The sequence below is a fragment of the Aphelocoma coerulescens genome, chromosome 4 (genome assembly GCF_041296385.1).
Source record: "Aphelocoma coerulescens isolate FSJ_1873_10779 chromosome 4, UR_Acoe_1.0, whole genome shotgun sequence".
NCBI lineage: Eukaryota > Metazoa > Chordata > Aves > Passeriformes > Corvidae > Aphelocoma > Aphelocoma coerulescens.
Genome location: NC_091017.1, coordinates 77,948,889 through 77,969,841, shown reverse-complemented (window position 1 = coordinate 77,969,841; position 20,953 = coordinate 77,948,889). Strand labels below are relative to the sequence as shown.

The window sequence follows — 20,953 nt, the reverse complement described above, 5'->3', positions numbered from 1 at the left end:
TGGCACAGTTATCACACCAAAATCCCACCGGGACTGGCACAGTTCCCATCTCCAAGAAGTAACCGGGACTGGCACAGTTCCCACACCAAGATCCCACCAGGCCTGGCACAGGTCCCAATTCCAAGATCCCACCGGGACTGGCACTGCTCCCATTTCCAAGAGACCCCCAAGGACTGGCACAGCTCCCAAATCCAAGATCCTACGGGCCTGGCATGGGTCCCAATTCCAAGAGCCCCCCCAAGGACTGGCACAGCCCCCACACCAAGACCCCTCCCCAGCCCTGGCACAGCCCCACACCAGTAACCCCCCAGTGGGATCTGGGACCGATTCCCAGCAGGTGGCACAACCGGGGTGGGGGAGGGGGCACCAGAGCCGTGGGCATCTCCCTGCTGACTCAGCATCCCGCTTGGCACGGCTCCAGAGGGGCCGGGGAGGGGCCAAGGTCCCACAGGGCACTTTCCCACAGTCCCGGGGCACAAGGTCGGGCACTGACCCTGAGCGGTCACCACGGGCCGGCTTCACCCGGTGCCACCAGTGCCACCAAGCCCGGGTGCCCTTACTCCAGGGGGCAGAGGTGGGGTCTGGATCGTGCTCCAGGAGAGCTGGATCAGCCTCTGCATCCCCAGGGCTGAGGTGCCCAGCTGGGAATTCCTCTGGGAATTTCCTCTGAGTCCTCTCCTGGCTTTGGGGACACCTCCCACTGTCCCAGCTGGATCCAAGCCCCAGTGTCCAGCCTGGCCTTGGGCACTGCCAGGGATCCAGGGGCAGCCCCAGCTGCTCTGGCAATTCCAGCCCAGCCCCTCCCCACCCTCCCAGCCAGCAATTCCTTCCCAACATCCCAGCCCAAGCTCCCCTTTCCCACTGGGAAGCCATTCCCTGCCTCCTGGCCCTCCAGCCCTTGGCCCCAGTCCCTCTGCAGCTCTCCTGGAGCCCCTTTAGGCCCTGCAAGGGGCTCCCAGCTCTCCCTGGCTCCTTCCCTTCTCCAGGGGAACATTCCCAGCTCTCCCAGCCTGATCCAGAGGGGCTCCACAATCCTGGAATGGTTTGGATTAGTAGGGACTTTAAATCCCATCCCATTCCCACCCCATCCATGGGCAGGGACACCTCCCACTATCCCAGGTGGATCCAAACCCCAATGTCCAGCCTGGCCTTGGACATTCCCAGGGATCCAGGGGCAGCCCCAGCTGCTCTGGCAATTCCATTCCCAGCAATTCCTTCCCAACATCCCACCCCAAGCTCCCCTTTCCCACTGGGAAGCCATTCCCTGCCTCCTGGCCCTCCAGCCCTTATCCCAAATCCCTCTGCAGCTCTCCTGGAGCCCCTCTAGGCCCTGCAAGGGGCTCCCAGCTCTCCCTGGCTCCTTCCCTTCTCCAGGGGAACATTCCCAGCTCTCCCAGAGCCGAGGGGCTCCAGCCCTTGGAACATTCAGAATTCCCAGGACAACCAGGATCCATCTTGGTTATCTGGGAGGACAAACACCATCACTCCCAACATTCACCTTTCCCTCTTTCTTTCCCAGTTTATCCACTGATCATGGAGCCACACGATCCAGGATATCCCTGGGGTGTTTTGGGATCGGTTTTCCCGGCCGTGTCCCCCCAGTTGCCGGTGCAATCCCAGCTGAGGACAGAGCCGCCCTCGATTCCATCCAAGACACAACAAAAACATTCCTGAATTATCAGCACAAATCCCAAACCGTTCCCACGGGGGGCAAAACCAACCCTGCCCCAGCCCCACCAGCAGGACCCTAAACCTGGAGATCTTGGAGTGCTCCAAACCCAGCCTGGCCCCAAAAACCCGGAATTAGAGAACGGCTGCCGCTGTCACCACTTCCCAAAATCAGGGCATGGACTCCGAAGAGGGAAGTGCTGCGGTTTGGGGCTCCTTATCTCCCACCCCCCGCTGATAAAAGGACGTCCCTGAGCCCTGGGACAGGCGGCTTCCTGATGTCACCGCTCCGGAGGTGGCACTGCCGGAGCCACGGCCGCTGCCAGGTAATGCCGCGGTTCCCTGGGGCTGGGAAGGGATGGGAATTCTGAGGGCAGAGAATGGGGTGGGATAAGGGCTCACGGAGGATCCCTTTGGGATGAGCTTCATCCATCTCCTGCCAGGAGCCAGGGACGTACCTGGAATTCCAGGGATCAGATCCAGGCTTGGAGGGGTTCATATGCACCCCTTATCCCGGGGGAATGGTGTCCCACCATCCTGTGGTCCTCGTTTCTCTGGTTTTTGGGATGGGATGGAGCTGAAGGGTCCCACACTGGGAGTGTCCCCTCTCCCTGCTCCTTCCTGAGCCAACGGGTGACTTTTAAACTGCAGGGATAGGTGGGATGTTGGGAAAAAATTCCTCCCTGGGAGGGTGGGGAGGCCCTGGGATGGAATTCCCAGAGCGGCTGTGGCTGCCCCTGGATCCCTGGAAGTGTCCAAGGCCAGGTTGGACATTGGGGCTTGGATCCACCTGGGATGGTGGGAGGTGTCCCTGCCCATGGAATTAGAGGAGCTTTAAGGTCCTTTCCCACCAAAACCATTCCAGGATTGTGGAGCCCCTCTGCTCTGGATCAGGCTAGGAGAGCTGGGAATGTTCCCCTGGAGAAGGGAAGGAGCCAGGGAGAGCTGGGAGCCCCTTGCAGGGCCTAAAGGGGCTCCAGGAGAGCTGCAGAGGGACTGGGGCCAAGGGCTGGAGGGCCAGGAGGCAGGGAATGGCTTCCCAGTGGGAAAGGGGAGCTTGGGCTGGGATGTTGGGAAGGAATTGCTGGCTGGGAGGGTGGGGAGGGGCTGGGCTGGAATTGCCAGAGCAGCTGGGGCTGCCCCTGGATCCCTGGCAGTGCCCAAGGCCAGGCTGGACACTGGGGGCTTGGATCCAGCTGGGATAGTGGGAGGTGTCACTGCCAATGGGAATTCATGAGCTTTCAAACCCTCCCATCCCAACCCATTCCTTAAATCCCATTTAGGGACACCAGGGATGCCTTCCCCTCCCCAGCTCGCTCCAAGCCCCATCCAGCCCCACACCAAGAGTGTTTTCCCAGAAATATTTACAACTCTCGGAATTCCAGGAGCAGCAGGGCCCCACCAGGGGCCACTGTTCCCCCCGGGGTCCCCATCCCAAGCGTCCCCATCCTGCCCTGAGGGTTCCCCAGGAATCGAAACCGAGAGAATCCGGGAGAAGAAACGAAACTTGGCACTGGCACGGGTTGGGGGCTGGATCCCAGCGCTTCCTTCCTCTTCCGGCACCAATCCCGTGACAATTTGTGCCTTCACATCGTCCCCCCTCTGAGCATCGACACCCAGGGGCCATCCCAGCCATTCCCTGTGCTCGTAGCCTGGGAAAAACCCCCAAGCAAAGCTCCTCGGAGCGGGAAATCCATCCCGAAATCCAAGGAGCAGTGAGGAAATTGGATACAGATGTGGGGAAAGGAGGTATCGGCCAAGGAGGGAATGCTGGAGAGGGAAAGGCCGGAGCAGGGGGCTGGGAGCAGCCTCATTCCTCAGGGAGAGGTCCAGGAGTTCTCGGAGAAGGATCTAAATCCACGGCAATCCGATCAGTGATTCCTGTGATATTGGGGAAAAAATCAGGGCAAAATGATTTGGGTTTATCACGGAATGATGGGTGGAGAGACTGAAAGGAATGTCAGGAGTTTGTGTGGAGCTGCAAAAAGCTGTAAAACCTTTTAAATACTTCTCTTCTTGTATTTCCTCTTCTTTTCCTTTCCTTGGTTTCCTTTTCTTCTTTTTCTTTTTCTTTTTCTTTTTCTTTTTCTTTTTCTTTTTCTTTTTCTTTTTCTTTTTCTTTTTCTTTTTCTTTTTCTTTTTCTTTTTCTTTTTCTTTTTCTTTTTCTTTTTCTTTTTCTTTTTCTTTTTCTTTTTCTTTTTCTTTTTCTTTTCTCTTTCTCTTTTTCTTTTCTCTTTCTCTTTCTCTCTTTTCTTTTCTCCTTTTCCTTTTTCCTTTTATTTTCCTTCTTTAATTCCTTTTTTTCAGTTTGTTCTTTCTGTTTCTTTTCCTTTTGTTCCTTTTCCCCTTTCCCTTTTCCCCTTTCCCCTTTCCCTTTCCCCTTTCCCTTTCTCCTTTCCCTTTTCCCTTTCCATTTTCCCCTTTCCCCTTTCCCCTCTCCCCTTTCCCCTTTCCCCTCTCCCCTTTCCCCTTTCCCTTTTCCCCTTTCCCCTTTCCCTTTTCCCCATTCCCCTCTCCCCTTTCCCCTTTCCCTTTCCCCTTTCCCTTTCTCCTTTCCCTTTCCCCTTTTCCCCTTTCCCCTTTTCCCTTCTCCTTTCCTCTTTCCCTTTTCCTCTTTTCCCCTTTCCCCTTTCCCCTTTCCCCTTTCCCCTTTCTCCTTTCCCCTTTCCCCTTTCCCTTCCCCTCCCTTCCCTTTTGTTTTCCTCCCTCTCCTGGGGACTCTTCTGATGCCAGCGGTGCTTCCAGCAGGATTTATCCCACAGGGATCCATCCCACCAACTCCAAGGGCCTCAGCCATCTCTCCTTGTCCCCAGGATCCCCTGTGCCAGCGTGACCCCGTGTCCCCCGTGTCCCCTGGCAGTGCCACCATGCGCCTGCCCTGCTGCCTCGTGCTCCTGGCCAGCCTGGTCCCGTCAGGTACGGGGACAATGCCACCCTTGGGATTGTCCCCTGCAGGGCTGGAGGCAGGGGTCGGCCCCGGGATGGGTGGGAGTGAGAGCCGGACACGGTGCCCAAGGGATGGGCAGGAATTTAGGGGATTCCCAGGCTGCTCCTGGCACAGCAGGTGGGGGATTTTCCAGCACATTCCACAACCCCACGCGTGTCCCCTCCTCCTGGCGGGCAGGGATGGGGTGACAAGGGGACAGCCAGGCCACGGGAGCGAGGACAAGGAGCCAGGGTGAGGAAAGGGGGCGAGGAAATAAATTTGGGAGGCCAAGAGGTCACTTTCTCCTTTTCCCTTGTTATTTAGCCCCAAAAGACCCAGCTTTTCCTGCTTATCTCCCCCTTCTCCACCCCAAACCCTCCTCTTGGGGGGGTTTATCCCAAATCCCACCTTCCCTGTCGAGCAGAGGTGCCACGTCCCCAACGTGTCCTGGGAGAGCTGGGGACACTTCCGGCTCCCTGATCCTGGTTTTCCCTGGCACAGCCCTCAGCTCCTGGGGGGTCTCCTACCCCGAATCCCTGCAGGCCGTCGGGGGGTCCTGCCTGGTTGTGCCCTGCACCTTCAGCTACCCCGCAGATGTGACAACCACCGATGGCATCGTGGCCATCTGGTACAAGGACTACGATGGCCAGAGGACCCTGGTGTTCCACTCCACCACCCCCCAGGATGTGGATGCTCATTTTGGGGGTCGTGCCCAGCTCCTGGGGGACCCCATGGCCCGGAATTGCACCCTGCTGCTGCGGGGGGTGACACCGGGTGACAGCGGCCCCTACAGGTTCCGCTTCGAGATCATCAATGGCGACCGCTGGTCAGCAGCGCGGGATGTGACACTGAGCATTTCGGGTGGGCGAAACACCGAGATTCCCAAAAAATTCCCTTCTTGCCCGTTCCATGGGGCCATCCCAAACCTCTGCTCTCCATCCCAGAGGATCTGCAGCGTCCCAGTGTCACCAGCAGCGAGGAGCAGACCGATGGACAAAGGTCCACCTTGCAGTGCTCCATACCCTACGTTTGTCCCTGGAGTGACATCGTCCTGCACTGGGAGGGTTACGACCCCCAGGTGTCCGAGGTGTCCGGCTGCGTCCAGCTGGACACCAGCGGGGTCAGCCACCAGGTGAACCTGACCAGCACCTTCTCCTGGAAGGACCATTCCAAGAAGCTGCTCTGTGAGGTTTCCCACGGATCCAGGAAGGCGAGCACGGAGCTGGTGCTGCGGGTCAGGCGTACGTGGGGTGGGGACAGGGGACACCTCTGCCACGGCCACTGCGGCCAGGACCTCTTCCTGACACCCCCTCCTTCCTTTCAGCAATCCAAAGCATTTTCCTCCCTCCCTTCCCCGCTCCCTGGCCGTGTCTGTCCCTTAGGTGCCACCTCCTGTCACCCACCTCCCCTTTTCCCTGCCCCAAGGTGATGGCAGCACCCTGTGCCCACCGTGCCCCTCTGCCCCCCTCCGCAGACACCCCCAAGGACATCCAGGTATCGCTGAGCCCTTCCTCGGGGAACATCGGCGTGGGTGACACGGTGACCCTGAGCTGCGAGGTTGGCAGCAGCCACCCGCCGGTGGCGGGGTACCACTGGTACAAGGACGGGGTGGCCGTGGGCACCGAGCGGGTGCTGAGCCTGCGGGGGGTTCGCCGTGAGGACCACGGGCGGTACCGCTGCGAGGCCCAGAACGCCCTCGGCACCGGGGTGTCGCCCTCTGTCACCGTCCGCGTGTTCTGTGAGTGCCACGCGAGCTCGGCCGGGGTGGGACATCGCTGAGGGTCCCACATTGGGGTGGCACGAGTGGGGTGGAGGGGGCCGGTGCTGCTGGAGGTCAGGGAGTTGGGGTGTCTGTGTGTGAGGAGGGAGGGTGGTGGTCCCATTGTGTCCCTCATCTTTGTGATCCCAAAAACCACGGAGGGATTTCCAGCCTAGGGCAGGGAGCAGAGCTGGGAAGGGAGATCGTGGAGATCCAGAGCCTTGGTGGGAAGGGACCTTATGGATCATTCCCACCCCTGCCATGGGCAGGGACAATTTCTGCTATCCCAGGTGGCTCCAGGCCATGTCCAACATGGCCTTGGACACTTCCAGGGATCCAAGGGCAGCCGCAGCTTCTCTGGGAATTCCATCCCAGGGCATCCCCATTCTCACAGAGAAGGGACGAGGCTCCTCTTGCCACCAGATCCCACAGCAAAGAGGATCCCAAAGACAAATCCCAGCCTTCCCTGCCTGGGCTGGAATCCCACAGGGAGCATCTCCCCCCAAAATGGGTCCCTCTGCTCCCCCCAAAATGGGTCCCTCTGCGCCCCCCAAAACCCCCTGTGCCCACCCAGAGAGGTGAAAGACCCCTCCTCACCCACCATCAGTCTGGCCCCCGGTGGCAGGGGACAAACCCGAATGTCCCCCAGCTCTGTTGTCACCCCTGAGGGGCTCCCATTTTCTCCCAAGCTCTGGGATGGGGGATATGGGATGGGATCCTGTTTTCCTGCCTCCAGGACAATCCTGAACGTGTCCCTTCTCCCTCAGCCGCAGAGATCTCGGCCAGCCCCGCGGCCGAGGTGCGCGAGGGGACGGCCACCACCTTGTCCTGCGACGTCCCTGGGCGGGAGGGACATCCCGAGGAGCTGACCTACACCTGGTACAAGAACAGTGCGTGGCTCAAGGAGGGCCCGGCCCACACCCTCCTCTTCCCCGCGGTGGCTGCTGGTGACGCCGGCTACTACTCCTGCCAAGTGACCAACAGCCAGGGCAGTGACACGGCCCAGGCCATCAGCCTCAGCGTGACGTGTGAGTGCCACCAGCTCCGTGCCAACCCCCACAATCCATGAAATCCCAAAAAAAATTCATGGCAGAGCCTCTTCCTGAGCACCTCAAGGGCAGATGGGAGGGGGGTTCAGGCCTGCCAGTTGAATTTTCTGGGAATACAACAAATTTTGGCCATGAGCCAGGTGTGAAGGCGGCATTAAGTGACATTTGTGCAGCAGGGACCTGTGTCCATCACAGCATTTCCCACTAATCCCCTCCATTCCTTAAGATTTTGGGAAGTTTCTCATGGAGAATCGAGTGGGATAAGAACAGCTCAGGAGGTTTTGCAGGGGAAAATAACCCAGCCCTGGGTTGGTTGTGACAATTTTGGGGTAAATCTGACCCGGTGACACATGGCACAAGCAGATTGTGACATCCAGGGTGCATGAGGGGACAATTCCCATCCCTGGAAGTGTCCAAGGCCAGGATGGACAGGGCTTGGAGGCCCCTGGGGTAGTGGAAGGTGTCCCTGCCCATGGGAGCAGGTGGGATTCAGTGTCCCCTCCAACCCAAACCACTCCAGGATTCTCCCTGTGGCCTCACCACGGGGACATCCCAACCTCAGCATCCTCTCCCATCCCACAGATCCACCCCGAATTCCCACCCTCACGCTCTTCCAGGAGAGCCAGGGTGGCCGGCTGGTCATTGTCCGCTGCACCGTGGACAGCCACCCTCCGGCCACGCTGGCCATCACCCATGATGGCACCATGCTGGCCACCAGCGGGGCACAGGTGGCCCTGCACCAGCGGCTCAGTGTCACCGCCTCCCGCAATTCCCTGCGGCTGGAAATCCGGGATGCAGGACCCCGGGATAGCGGGAAGTACGGCTGCACCGCCAGCAACGTCCACGGCAACGCCAGCGCCACCAAGGTCCTCGTGACCCGCGGTGAGTCCATGCGGCTGCTCCTGGGTTTGGGGTGGCGATGAACCCCCAAAACTGGGCGGGACACGCAGGCCTGAGAGCTGGAGGGACCCTGGTGGTGTCCCCTCCTCAGTGGGGTCAGAGCTGCTTTTGGAGCTGTTGCCAGGTTTTGTTTTCCAAAATGCCAAAAACTGGGAGAAAATTTATCCAAATTTTTCTGCCCCATCCATCCCCACCAGTCACTGTCCCCTGAGCCCCAAGTCTGGATAAGTTGGGGTGACAGAGGCAGCAGAAGGAAAGAAAAGTCCCCCAAATCCATCTCCAAGAGGAACATCCTTTAGGATGGCAAAAAAAAACCCCAGAAGAGACCTCAAGGTCCAATTCCAGAGAAACCAAACCTGGATTTGGGTGTCCCGGTGGGGAACTGGAAGTCGGACAAGGCCCAACCAGTGGGAAGAGGGGACAGGGTCTGTCCTGGGCAAAACTCACCTGGATGAACCTGGCACTTGAAAAAAGTGGGAAAGGGTCAGCAAAGACCCTGTTTGCCTGTGCAGTGTCCCCAGGGAATGTCACCCCAAAGACCCACAGACCCCCTGGGCTCTGGGCGAGGGAGGGGACTCAGGGAAGCGGAACAGGGAACTTTAGCTGGATGGATCCACGGGAAGGATTTCCCTCCTTCCCTGATATCCCATTCCCATCCCTCCTGCAGCTGCCGAGCTCCTGATCCAGCCCTCGGCGGAGGTGCCGGAGGGGACCGCGGTCACCCTGACCTGTGTGGGGACAGGGGACGCGGCGGAGGAGCCGCTCTACACCTGGTACAGGAACGGCCGGCGGCTCCAGGAGAGCTCATTCCCTACCCTACAATTCCCGTCCATCCACGGGAATGACGCCGGTGCCTTCCAGTGCCAGGTCCGGAGCAGGAATGGCAGTGACACGTCGGAGGCTGTCCCGCTCCGAGTGCTCTGTGAGTGTCCTGGGAATTCCAGAGGGTCCTGGGGCTGGGCTGGGGCTGTTCCCACCCCAAAGTTTCCCCCATCACCATCAGCCACAGCCAAGGAGCTCTTGGGCGGGAATGTGGGGAGGGTGAAAAATTCCCTTTGGCAGGTAAATCTGGGAGTTTGTGGGAGGAGGAATTTGGAGAATTCCCACCTTCCTGAGAATTTTAAGGACAAGAAATGTTTTAGGAACAATAAATGGTCTTAGAACCATGAATGGTTTGGGTTAGGGGGGACTTCAAAACCCTTCTTATTCCAACCCCTTTCCCCTTGGCAGGGACATCTCCCACTATCCCAGGTCCTTCCAAACCCCATCCAACCTGGATGCTCAGGCAGCGTTGGAAGCACCAATCCCTTGGATTCAGAGGGTTTTCCCAAAGGATCCAGTGGTGTTTTGTCCCTGATTTGGGTTGGGAGGGACCTCAAAACCCTTCTCATTCCAACCCCTCTCCCCTTGGCAGGGACAACTCCCACTATCCCAGGTTTCTCCAAACCCCATCCAACCTGGATGCTCAGGCAGCACTGGAAACACCAATCCCTTGAATTTTGGGAGTTTTCCCAACCTCGTAGATCCAGTTTTAACCCTGGTTTGGGTTGGGAGGGACTGCGAGGACCATCTCATTCCAACCTCTCTTCCCTGGGAAGGGACACCTCCCACTAGACCGGGTCCAACCCGGATGTCCAAGAGTTTCGCTGGAAGCACCAATCCCTTGGATTCAGAGGGTTTTCCCAATGGTTCCAGCGGTGTTTTGTCCCTGGTTTGGGTTGGGAGGGACCTCAAAACCCATCTCATTCCAACTCCTCTTCCCTGGCCAGGCACAACTCCCACTATCCCAGGTTTCTCCAAACCCCATCCAACCTGGATGCTCAGGCAGCACTGGAAGCACAAATCCCTTGAATTCTGGGAGTTTTTCCAACCTCATGGATCCAGTTTTCCCCCACAGACCCCCCGAGGCAGCCAGCGCTGAGCTCATTCCTGCAGAGCCAGGGCGGGCACCTGGGCATCATCCAGTGCTCTGTGGAGAGCGATCCCGAGTCCAACCTCACCCTACGGAGAGGGGACAATGTCATCGCCTGCACCCGGGGCTGTCCCCAAGCCACCAACCCCAGGGTCCACGTCACCAGGTCCTACAACAGCCTGAAGGTGGAAATCGGGGATGTGGTGGTGGAGGATGAGGGGACTTATTTGTGCCAGGCTTGGAATTCCCAAGGAAGTGCCAGCGCCACTGTGGATTTCCAGGCTGACAGTGAGTGGGGACAGGGGACAGGGGACAGGGGACAGGGGACAGGGGACAGGACTGTGGCATCTGGGAATGTTCTGGGAGAGGGGAGCGTGGGAAAGGAATGCTGGGGAAAGGGACAAGCTCAGGAGATGGTGAAAGGAGGAGCAGCGATGTCCCATGGAAATGCCACATATCCCTGAAATCCGGACACGGAGGGTCCTCCATGGGACCTGGGCTGTCCCTGGGATGTCCCTGGGCTGGTGGCACTGCCAGGCTCAGAGCTGTCCCTACCATGGCACCATGGGAACAGCTGGAATTTGCCCTCTGGAGGAGCCACGATGTCCTCTGGCGCCTTTGGGGGTTGTCACCCCAGCGTTGACATCACCCCCCGCTTCCTCCTGCCTGCAGCCGCCAATGTCACCGTGTCCCCGTCCCCCACCGTGCTGGAGGGTGACAATGCCACCCTCACCTGTCACCTGAGCAGCGGCTCCCCGGCTGTCCCCAACGTCACCTGGTACCACAACGGGCAGCAGATTGCTGAGGGCTCGGCCGCCTCGCTGGTGCTGCGGCCGGTGGCCAGCAGGGACGCCGGGCTCTACCGGTGCCGGGCCAGCACCGCGGGCGGCAGCCGGAGCTCTCCCGATGTCCTCCTGGATGTGCTGTGTGAGTACCTTCCCTTTCCCTTTCCTTTTCCCTTTCCCTTTCCCTTTCCCTTTCCCTTTCCCTTTCCCTTTCCCTTTCCCTTTCCCTTTCCCTTTCCCTTTCCCTTTCCCTTTCCCTTCTCTTCCTCTTTTCCCCTTTTCCCTTTTTCACTTTCCCTTTCCTTTTTACCATTTCCCTTCCCTATTTCCCTATTTCCCCATTTCCCCCTTTCCCCATTTCCTTTCCCCCTTTCCCCATTTCCTTTCCCCATTTCCCCTTTTCCCCTTTTCCCCTTTTCCCCATTTCCCCATTTCCTTCCCCTTTCCCCATTTCCCCATTTCCCCATTTCCCCATTTCCCCTTTTCCCCTTTTCCCCTTTTCCCCTTTCCTCTTTCCTCTTTCCTTTTCCTTTCCCTTTTCCTTTTCCTTTTCCCTCTTCTCTTCTCTTCCCTTCTCTTCCCTTCTCTTCTCTTCTCTTCTCTTCTCTTCTCTTCTCTTCTCTTCTCTTCTCTTCTCTTCTCTTCTCTTCTCTTCTCTTCTCTTCTCTTCTCTTCTCTTCTCTTCTCTTCTCTTCTCCTCTCTTCTCTCTTCTCTTCCTCTTCTCTCCCCTTTTCCCTTTCCCCTTTTGCCTTTTCCCTTTCCCTTTCCCTTTCCCTTTCCCTTTCCCTTTCCCTTTCCCTTTCCCTTTCCCTTTCCCTTTCCCTTTCTCTGTCCCTTCCTTCCCATCCCCTCCCAGAACCCCAGAGCAGCGACCACTCCCCAGGACCTCTCTCCCACCAGGATTCCCAGCCTCTCACCCCATTCCCTCCCCTCAGACCCCCCTCGGGACCCTCTCCTGAAGGCATTCCTGGAGGCCGAGCAGGGCTCCCTGGCCATCTTCCAGTGCTCCGTGGCCAGCAACCCCCCAGCCCAGCTGGCCCTGCTCCGGGACCAGGAGCCGGTGGCCACCAGCGCTGGTGGGAGCAGCCCACGGGTCACCGTCTCCGCTGTCCCCAACTCGCTGCGGGTGGAGATCCGGGAGGTGACGCCGGCGGACGATGGCAGCTACCGGTGCCTGGCCACCAACGCGCACGGCTCCGCGGAGCAGCGGCTGTACCTGCGGGTGCAAGGTGGGGAGCGCGGGATTCAGGGATGGGAGCAGCCCATCCCATGGGAATGACCACGTGTCTGCACTCCCAGTGCCACCAGATCCTTCCCAGTGCCACCAGATCCCACCCAGTGCCACCAGATCCCTCCCAGTGCCATTCCCTGCCCGTATTCCAACACCTCAGCCCTGGGCATCTCCAGAAGGAGTTGGGGACACTCTAAGGGGGACAGGGAGCGCCAGTGTCACCTCGGAGCTGCCCCAAATCCTTGGACAGAGAGGGAATATCCCATCCCCAGGTTCTGGAAGTGATGAGGGGACACCGGCAGTGCCGAGCTCTGCCCTGTCCCCTCTGAGCTGGCCCTGTCCCTGCTCCAGCCACCCGAGTCCTGATCTCGCCATCCTCGGAGGTGCTGGAAGGTGACAACGTGTCCCTGATGTGCCAGGTGGCCGGAGAGCCACCGGGTGACACCGTCTACTCCTGGTACAAGGACAGCAAGTGGCTCCAGGAGGGTCCTGACAGTGTCCTTGTGCTGTCCCGTGTCACCAGCGCTGCCACCGGGCTCTACCACTGCCGGACCCGGGGCCCCGTGGGGACCAGCGCGTCCCCCGCTGTCACCCTGCAAGTCTGGTGTGAGTGGGACCTGCCAGGGAATCCAAGAGGGGGAATTAGGTGGGGTGGGATGGGATGGGATGGGATGGGATGGGATGGGATGGGATGGGATGGGATGGGATGGGATGGGATGGGATGGGATGGGATGGTGCCAGTGGATGGTGCCAATGGGATGGCACTGGTGGGATGCTTCAGATGGCATGATAACAATGGAATGGTGCTGGGATGGGATGGTGCCAGGATGGGATGGTACCAATGGGACGGTGCCAGGATGGGATGGTGCTCGGCTGGGATAGTACCAATGGGATGATGCTGGGATGGAATGAGGCTGGTGGAATGGTGCTGATGGGATGGAGCCAATGGGATGGAGCTGATGGGATGGAGCTGATGGGATGGTACCACTGGAATGGTGCCGATGGGATGGAGCTGATGGGATGGAGCTGATGTGGTGGTGCCAATGGGATGGAGCTGATGGGATGGTAGCACTGGAATGGTGTCGATGGGATGGAACTGATGGTATGGTGCCAATGGGATGGTGCTGATGGGCTGGTACCACTGGAATGGTGCCGATGGGATGGAGCTGATGGGATGGAGCCGATGGGATGGTGCCAATGGGCTGGTACCACTGGAATGGTGCCGATGGGATGGAGCTGATGGGATGGTGCCAATGGGATGGTGCCGATGGGCTGGTACCACTGGAATGGTGCCGATGGGCTGGCACTGGGCTGGACGTCATCCCCTCACTGGGTCCCGGAGGTCTCTGGGTGCAGCCTCGAGTCTCACCCACCCTCCCGGGCAGACCCCCCGCGAGTGCCAGTGCTCAGCACCTTCCTGGAGCCTCCGTTGGGACAGCGCGGCATCCTGGAGTGCTCTGTAGACAGCTCCCCGCCGGCACAGCTGGCCCTCTTCAAGGACGGGGCCCTGGTGGCCTCCACGGTGCTGTCACCGCCTGTCCCCCGGCCACGGCTCGGTGTCACCTCGGCCACCAATGTGCTCCGTGTCCGTGTCCAGCCTGTGCTGCTGCAGGACGAGGGCGAATACCAGTGTGTGGCCACCAATGCCCACGGCAACGCCAGCGTTGCCGGGAACTTCTCCGGAGGTGGTGAGTCCCGGGAATGGGAATGGGAATGGGAATGGGAATGGGAATAGGAATAGGAATAGGAATAGGAATAGGAATAGGGTGGGAATGGGAATGGGAATGGGAATGGGAATGGGAATGGGAATGGGAATAGGGTGGGGATGGGAATAGGGTGGGGATGGGAATGGGAATGGGATGGGAAGGGGATGGACAGTTTCAGGCAGTGGGGGGAATGATGGGGTTGGGGTTATGGTGAGGAGGTGAAGGAATGGGGGAGGATGGGAATGGGGGAAGGAGGGAGGGTGGAGAGTGGCTGGAATGGAATGGACAGGATGAAAACGGAAAAAAAAATGGGGGAAATCCGGGTTTATGGGGATGGAGGTGTTCCCAGAGAGCTGCAGGTGTCCCGGGCACGTGGCAAAGGGACACGGCTCCTCTTGGATGTGATGTCCATCCATGACACCGCCCTGGCTGCCATCACCCCAGGAATCATGGAACGGTTTGGGTTGGGAGAGACCCTAAATCCCATCAATCCCACACCCTGCCATGGGCAGGGACACATTCCATCATCCCAGGCTGCTCCAAACCCCGTCCAACCCGGCCTTGGACACTTCCAGGGATGGGGCATCCCAAATAAATCCACGGGAACACCACAGGAATGGTGTCACCTGTGGGTTGTGGTGGCCATTCCCACTTTTTACTGCCCTACAACTCCCTGACTTTTTCCACCCTGCAAAGTGCAGGATCACCACGTTTTCCTTCCCTCCTGTGCAGCCGCCCGCGTCTGGATTTGGCCATCCCCAGACGTGCAGGAAGGGGACGCTGCCACCCTCACCTGCGCCGTGGCGGGCGGGGCCCAGGATGTGCTGAGCTACACCTGGTACCGGAACCAGGTGTGGTTGGGCACCGGCTCTTCCCAAAATCTCACCTTCCATGGGGTCACCACCTCCGACGCCGGCTCCTACCGCTGCTCCATACACACCCCAGCCCGGAACTACAGTGCCACCCCTGCCACCCTCAACGTGCTCTGTGAGTCCCCAAGGGCAGCTTCGTGTCACTTGTGTCCTGGTGTCACCTCTCAGTCAGTCCCCTTGGCTGGAGAGATGGGGGCAGCAAGGCCTGGCTTAATTTGGGGGGGTTCATTAATTAGCGGAGCTCAAAAAGTGTATCCCAGGGGATAATAAAGCCAAGTTTTACACCCCAAACCTACTCAGAGACCCCCGTGCCACCCCCAGAACCTTCTCCAAGTTTCCTTGTTCTCCACACCAAAGCCGAGAGGAAAATCCTTGGCTTTCAGAAATTAATGCCGGATTTAGGATTTTTTTTTATCCCTGATTGGGAAAATGAAAACCAGACTTTGCTTTAAAAAAAAAAAAAAAAAATGGGGAAAAAAATGTAGCTGCGAGTCAGAACATGAGATTTCTTTTTTTCCCCTTTTTTATGAGAAAAAGATGGTGTTAATTTAAAAATCTTCGTGGTGAACGTGGGATGGAGGCCCTGGAACCTGGGGAATCCCTGGGATGAAGGGGCTGGAGCCCCAGGAACGGCTGAGAGAGCTGGGAAAGGGGCTCAGCCTGGAGCAAAGGGGGATCAGGGGGAGATCTCCTGCATCTCCACAACTCCCTGACAGGAGGGGGCAGGAACAAGGGACAGGACAAGGGGGAACGGCCTCAAGTTGTGCCAGGGAAAGTTTGGGTTGGATATTGGGAAAATTCTTGGAAAGGGCAGTGGTGAAGTCCCCATCCTTGGGATGTGGCGCTTGGGGACACGGTCAGCGGCGGCCTGGGCAGTGCTGCTGGAGCTGTCGGACTCGATGAGCTCAGAGGGCTTTCCCAACTCAAGCAATTCCACGATTATCCTATTATCCATGTTTTCCCGACCCCATTCCCATCCTGCAGACCCCCCCAGGAACCTGCGGCTGCAATCCTTCGTGGAGAGCAGCCAGGGGACGGCCACCATCCTGCTCTGTGTTGTGGACAGCCACCCCCCGGCCCAGCTCACCCTGCTCAGGGGGGGACACCCGGTGGCCTCCAGCCCCCCCAGAGGAGGTGACACCCCCCGGCAGAGCATCCGCGTGTCCTCCTCTCCCAACGCGCTGCGGTTGGAATTCCGGGAAGCCTCCGAGGAGGATGAGGGCGAGTACGAGTGCCAGGCACAGAGCCCCCTCGGTGTGACCCGCGCGTCCCTCACCCTCCGGGTACAAGGTGAGGACGGGGACAACAGGTTGGGGACACTCCCAGCTGTGGCATTGAGGGGTGCGGGATTGGGGGAACCCAATTTTGGGGGGACAGAGAGGCGTGGGGGTGGTGGGAGGTCGCGATTGGGCACGCAGGGTGGGAACGCACCGCTCTGAATTTGGGGCCGGCCCCCAACTCCTCTTCACTCCCCGCAGCCACCAGGGTGCTGGTGCGACCATCGGCCGAGGTGCCGGAGGGGACAGAGGTGACCCTGACCTGCCAGGCCCCTCCCGCGCACCCAGGGACCCTCTACACGTGGTTCAAGAACGGGCAGTGGGTGACAGAGGCACCCGAGCCCTCGCTGCGGCTCCGCGGCCACCGCTCGGACGCGGGGCTCTACGGCTGCCAGGCGGGCCGGGGGCCCCTCGCCCCCCCTGCCGCCCTCGCCGTGCTCTGTGAGTGAGGGGCGACAGCTCCGGGGAGCGGGGAGGGGACACCCCGACACGCCACCCCCGCGGGGATGGCGCTGCCCGGTCTGTGTCGCCACCCCGCGACACCCGGCCACAGCGCAGCCCCTCCTTGGGGGTCACTTGCCCCGTGTGGCTCCCCCGTCGCCCGGCGGGCTGTGGGGGGACACGCGCTGTCCTTGTCGCCGCAGATGCCCCGCAGGAGCCGCGCTTTGTGGCGCTGGTGGAGCCCCGCGGGGGGCGACAGGCGGTGCTGCTCTGCTCGGCCGACGGTGTCCCCCCGCCGGACATCGCCGTGAGCAGGGGACAAGGCCACCCACCCCTGGCCACCACCCGCGGCCCCTCTGACCCCCGCTTCGAGGTCCGAGCCACCCCCAGCACGCTGCGGGTGGAGATGTCGGGGCTGGATCTTGGGGACGCGGGGCTCTACTTGTGCTCGGCCACCAACAGCCGCGGCACGGCGGCCACGTCCCTGCAGCTGGACGTGAGAGGTGAGGTGTCCCCGAGTGCCCAGCTGGGGTTATGCCAATGGGAACGGCGCGCTGGGAGCTTTCCTTGAGTCCCCAATGTCCCTTCTCAGGGGTCACGGTGACGGTGGAGCCCTCGCAGGAAGTCCCCGAGGGCACCAAGGCCACCATCAGCTGTTTGGCCACCGCATGGGGGGACAAAGGTGTCAACTACACGTGGTACCGGGATGGGCGGTGGCTTCGGGAGGGACCATCCGGCTCCTTCGTCCTTGGCCACGTGTCCAGTGCCGATGCCGGCTCCTACCAGTGCCAGGCCAGCGGGACGTGGGGCACGGCCACCTCTGTCCCCCTCAGCCTCAGTGTCCTCTGTGAGTGTCCCCCGGTGTCACCAAGCAGGACAAAGCCCAGGACACGCTGGGTGTCCCCAGGCCGTGCCACTTGTGTCATCTCCGCGTTTCCTCCTCTTCCTCTTCCTGCCCTGCTCCTCTCCCTTTGGGGATTTCGGGTCTTTTTTTAGTTGGATTTGTGGCCAAAACGCTCCAAAACTGAGGAATTCTCCGGTTGGGTGTGGAACGAGGGGCTGGGGAGCGTGGGAAGCCACCAGCAAGGGGATGCATGGGTTGGGGATGATCCAGGATGGAGAAGGGATGAGTTAGGAAGCTCTTGGGGACCCAGGGAAGGGGATTTGGGGTTTTTTTTAGGATTGACCCTTCAAAAGTTGGATTTGGATCCAAAAAGTTCCGAGTTGGGGGATTTTCCAGCTGGGAGTGGGACCAAAGAACTGGAGAAGGTGTGAAGCCTCCAGCCCTGGATAATCTGGGATGGAGGAGGGATGCATTAGGAAGCTTTGGGAAAGGGGACTTCGGGATTTTTTCTGGGATTGGACCCTCAAAAGTTGGATTTGGATCCAAAAAGCTCCAAGTTGGGGGATTTTTCAGCTGGGATTGGGAGCAAAGGGCTGGAGAGGATGCGATGATGGTCCAGGATGGAAAAGGGATGAGTTAGGAAGCCCCTTGGTGACCGGGGAAAGGGGATTTGGGTTTTTTTTTTAGGATTGGCCCCTGTAAAGTCAGATTTGGAGCCAAGAAGCTCCAAGTCGGGGGGATTCTCCAGCTTTGGGGTGCTAAGACAAGGACTGGAGAGGATTTGCATCCCCCAGCCCTGCGATGAGCAGGATGGGACAGATCCAGGGATGCTTTAAACCACTTTTGGTGGCCACCTAGGCCAGCTGGGGACTGTCCCACTCTCCCTGTCCCACTGCCACCCTCCCTGTCCCCTCACAGACCCTCCCCGGGCCGTCTCCGTGAGCACCTTCCTGGAGAACCGCAGCGGGCGCGGGGCCATCGTGTTGTGCACGGCCGACAGTCACCCGCCCTCCTCGCTGGCCCTGTACCACCAGGGCCACCTCCTGGCCACCAGCCTGTCCCCCGCTGCCACCCCAGGGGTCCGGGCCATCCCCTCGCACAACACCCTGCGCGTGGAGCTGGTGGCCGTGGGGACAGGGGCTGGGGGACGCTACGTCTGCGTGGCCACCAACGCCCTGGGCAACACCACGGCCAGCGCCGACTTCGATGTCCACAGTGAGTGGGGTCGGATCCTCTGTAGGTCCATGGGAATCCCCCCCCAAAAAAACCCCCATCCCTGGAAGTGGGAAATGGAATGGGATGGCGCTGGAGGGTCCAAATTGAGGGAGGAGGTGGCTTGGGGCTGTGGTGGGGACATCTCCTGTGGGCCCACCTTGCCCCACCTTGCCAGGGTGCCAAAGGGTGTCATCCACTTTGACTGTCACCCCAGTGTCCCCTTCACCCCTTTTGGGGGACACCCCGAGGTCTGGGGGTGTCCCCACGGGCGCTGACCCCTCTCTGTCCACAGCTCTCAGCCACCTGCGGACCTTCACCATCCTGGCCTGGCTGCTCATGGCCATCATGGCCGTGGCCATCGTGGCCCTGCTGGCCGTGAAGGTGTGGCCCAGGTGACGTCCTGGAGGGGGTGGGGTGAGGGGACGGGGACCCCAAGATGGCACAGGGACCCCGGGGTCAAGGGACAGGGACTCTGGGGTGAGGGCACAGGGATCTTTGTGTGGGGACAGGGATTCTGAGGTGGGGAGATGGGGATCCTGGGGTGGGAGGACAGGGACTGTGGGGTGGCACAGGGATCCCACGGTCAGGAGACAGAGACCCCGACCTTGGTGTCGGGACAGGGACGCCGGGGTGGGACAGGGACCCCCAGGGTCAGGGGACAAGGGACTCTGGCGTCAGGACAGGGACCCCAGAGTTGTAGGACAGGGATGTCAGGGTGGTGGGACAGTGACCCTGGCATTGTCACAAGGACCTCGGGGTGGTGGCACCTGGCCCCAGGGCTGAACCAGCCCCAGGGGTGGCAGCTCCCCGTGCTCCCTTCCAGGATCAGGAAGCTCCGGAGCTGGTCCAGTGCCGAGGACACCCTGGAGCTGAGGAGCAAACAGGAGCTGCCACAGGTGGGGACCTCGGTGGGGACAGCGCTGGGGACATCAGTGGGGCCAGCTCTGGCATCCCCCTGAGCTGCCAGGGGGTCCCTTCCGGGAATCTGTGGTGTGGGAATGGGATGTGGATCCAGGATCCGGCCCAGCCTGGCTGCCCCGTGGTGCCACCACAGCCATGGCTGGAGGTGACGAAGGGACAGGAGGGGCGGAGCCTCCTGGGGACCCCAAATCCCTGTCCCAGCCTCATTCCAGAGGGTTTCCATGGCACAGATGGATGCCAACCCCTCCAGGGATGCTCCTCGGTCCCCATGGAGTGTCCCAGTCACGGGCAGGGTGTCCCCAGCCACGGACAGTGTCCCCAGCCATGGGCAGGGTGTCCCCAGCCATGGACAGAGTGTCCCCAGTCACGGACAGAGTGTCCCCAGCCATGGACAGTGTCCCCAGCCATGGACAGAGTGTCCCCAGCCATGGGCAGGGTGTCCCCAGCCATGGACAGTGTCCCCAGTCACGGACAGAGTGTCCCCAGCCATGGACAGAGTGTCCCCAGTCACGGACAGAGTGTCCCCAGCCATGGACAGGGTGTCCCCAGCCATGGACAGAGTGTCCCCAGCCATGGACAGGGTGTCCCCAGCCATGGGCAGGGTGTCCCCAGCCACCCCCAACCTTTTCCAGGTGGATGGAGCGTCTTGACCTGGTGGCTCTTGGATCCCAGACCAGCTGTGCCGCTGGAATTTCCCAATCCTGGCTGGATCCAGGGATTCCCCCAGCCCCATTCCAGCCCTTCGTCCCTTCCTGATGGATTCTGGTCACCACCACCACCACCTCACGTGCCAGGCACCGGTGATAGCTCCGAGCTGGGAAATCCCGGGAAAATAGTAAAATCAAACCTCCCGGTGCTGGGAACATCCTGTTTGTCACCACCGTGCCCCTGTCCCTTTTCCCTGCCACCCATCCTGGTGTCCCCTTGGAGAGGGGAACAGAGGGGTCCCCAGGCCACCCGTGTCCCCTCGGTGCCCGGGATGAGGGGACCTGGGGCTGGGGCCAGTGGCAGCTGGGCCGTGTCCCCTCTGGCCGTGTCCCTGTTGCCATTAGAGGTCACTCTCTGGCCACCTTGCAACTGGACGCTGCCTCGGCTGCGGGGATGGGGCTTTGGAATACGGAGATGGAGCTTCCCGGGAATGGGGGGGCTTTGGGGTTGGGGGCTCCTGTGGGTTTTTAATCCCTTTTCTCCGCCCTGCCAGAGCAGGATGCTGGGCTGTCCCCATCTTTGTCACTGTTCTTGTCCCTCTCCCTGTCACTGTCCCGTCCCTGTCGCCATTCCTGCCCTTGTCCCTGTCCTAATCTCTGTCCCCATCTCCAGCCCCATCCCCTGTCCTGGTCCTTGTCCCCATCTCCATCTCTTTACCCATCCCCATCCCCATTCCCAGTCCCATTCCTGCCCTCATCCCTGTCCCCATTCCTGCCCTCATCCCTGTCCCCACCCCT

General features: G+C 60.1%; 1 protein-coding gene across 1 annotated transcript; it reads left to right on the top strand.

Annotated features, from left to right (window-relative positions):
- The first annotated feature begins 1,946 nt into the window (after positions 1-1,946).
- SIGLEC1 (sialic acid binding Ig like lectin 1) lies at positions 1,947-20,353 on the top strand. Its single transcript, XM_069012283.1, has 22 exons — positions 1,947-1,994; positions 4,483-4,585; positions 5,097-5,456; positions 5,540-5,836; positions 6,070-6,333; positions 7,122-7,382; positions 7,986-8,285; positions 8,971-9,225; positions 10,201-10,503; positions 10,888-11,142; positions 11,937-12,230; positions 12,584-12,838; positions 13,618-13,920; positions 14,671-14,925; positions 15,795-16,100; positions 16,289-16,528; positions 16,732-17,031; positions 17,121-17,375; positions 18,291-18,587; positions 18,880-18,979; positions 19,411-19,483; positions 20,141-20,353. Exons 1-22 carry the CDS (start codon positions 1,947-1,949, stop codon positions 20,156-20,158), a joined length of 5,142 nt encoding a protein of 1,713 aa, XP_068868384.1. The 3' UTR covers positions 20,159-20,353.
- The last annotated feature ends 600 nt before the right edge of the window (positions 20,354-20,953 follow it).

Coding starts and splice junctions, on each gene's coding strand:
- SIGLEC1 (XM_069012283.1), top strand. CDS start 1,947: ATGTCACCGCTCCGGAGGTGGCACTGCCGGAGCCACGGCCGCTGCCAG. Junction 10,504..10,887: donor TGTGGATTTCCAGGCTGACA/GTGAGTGGGGAC, acceptor TCCTGCCTGCAG/CCGCCAATGTCACCGTGTCC. Junction 16,529..16,731: donor TGCCGCCCTCGCCGTGCTCT/GTGAGTGAGGGG, acceptor TTGTCGCCGCAG/ATGCCCCGCAGGAGCCGCGC.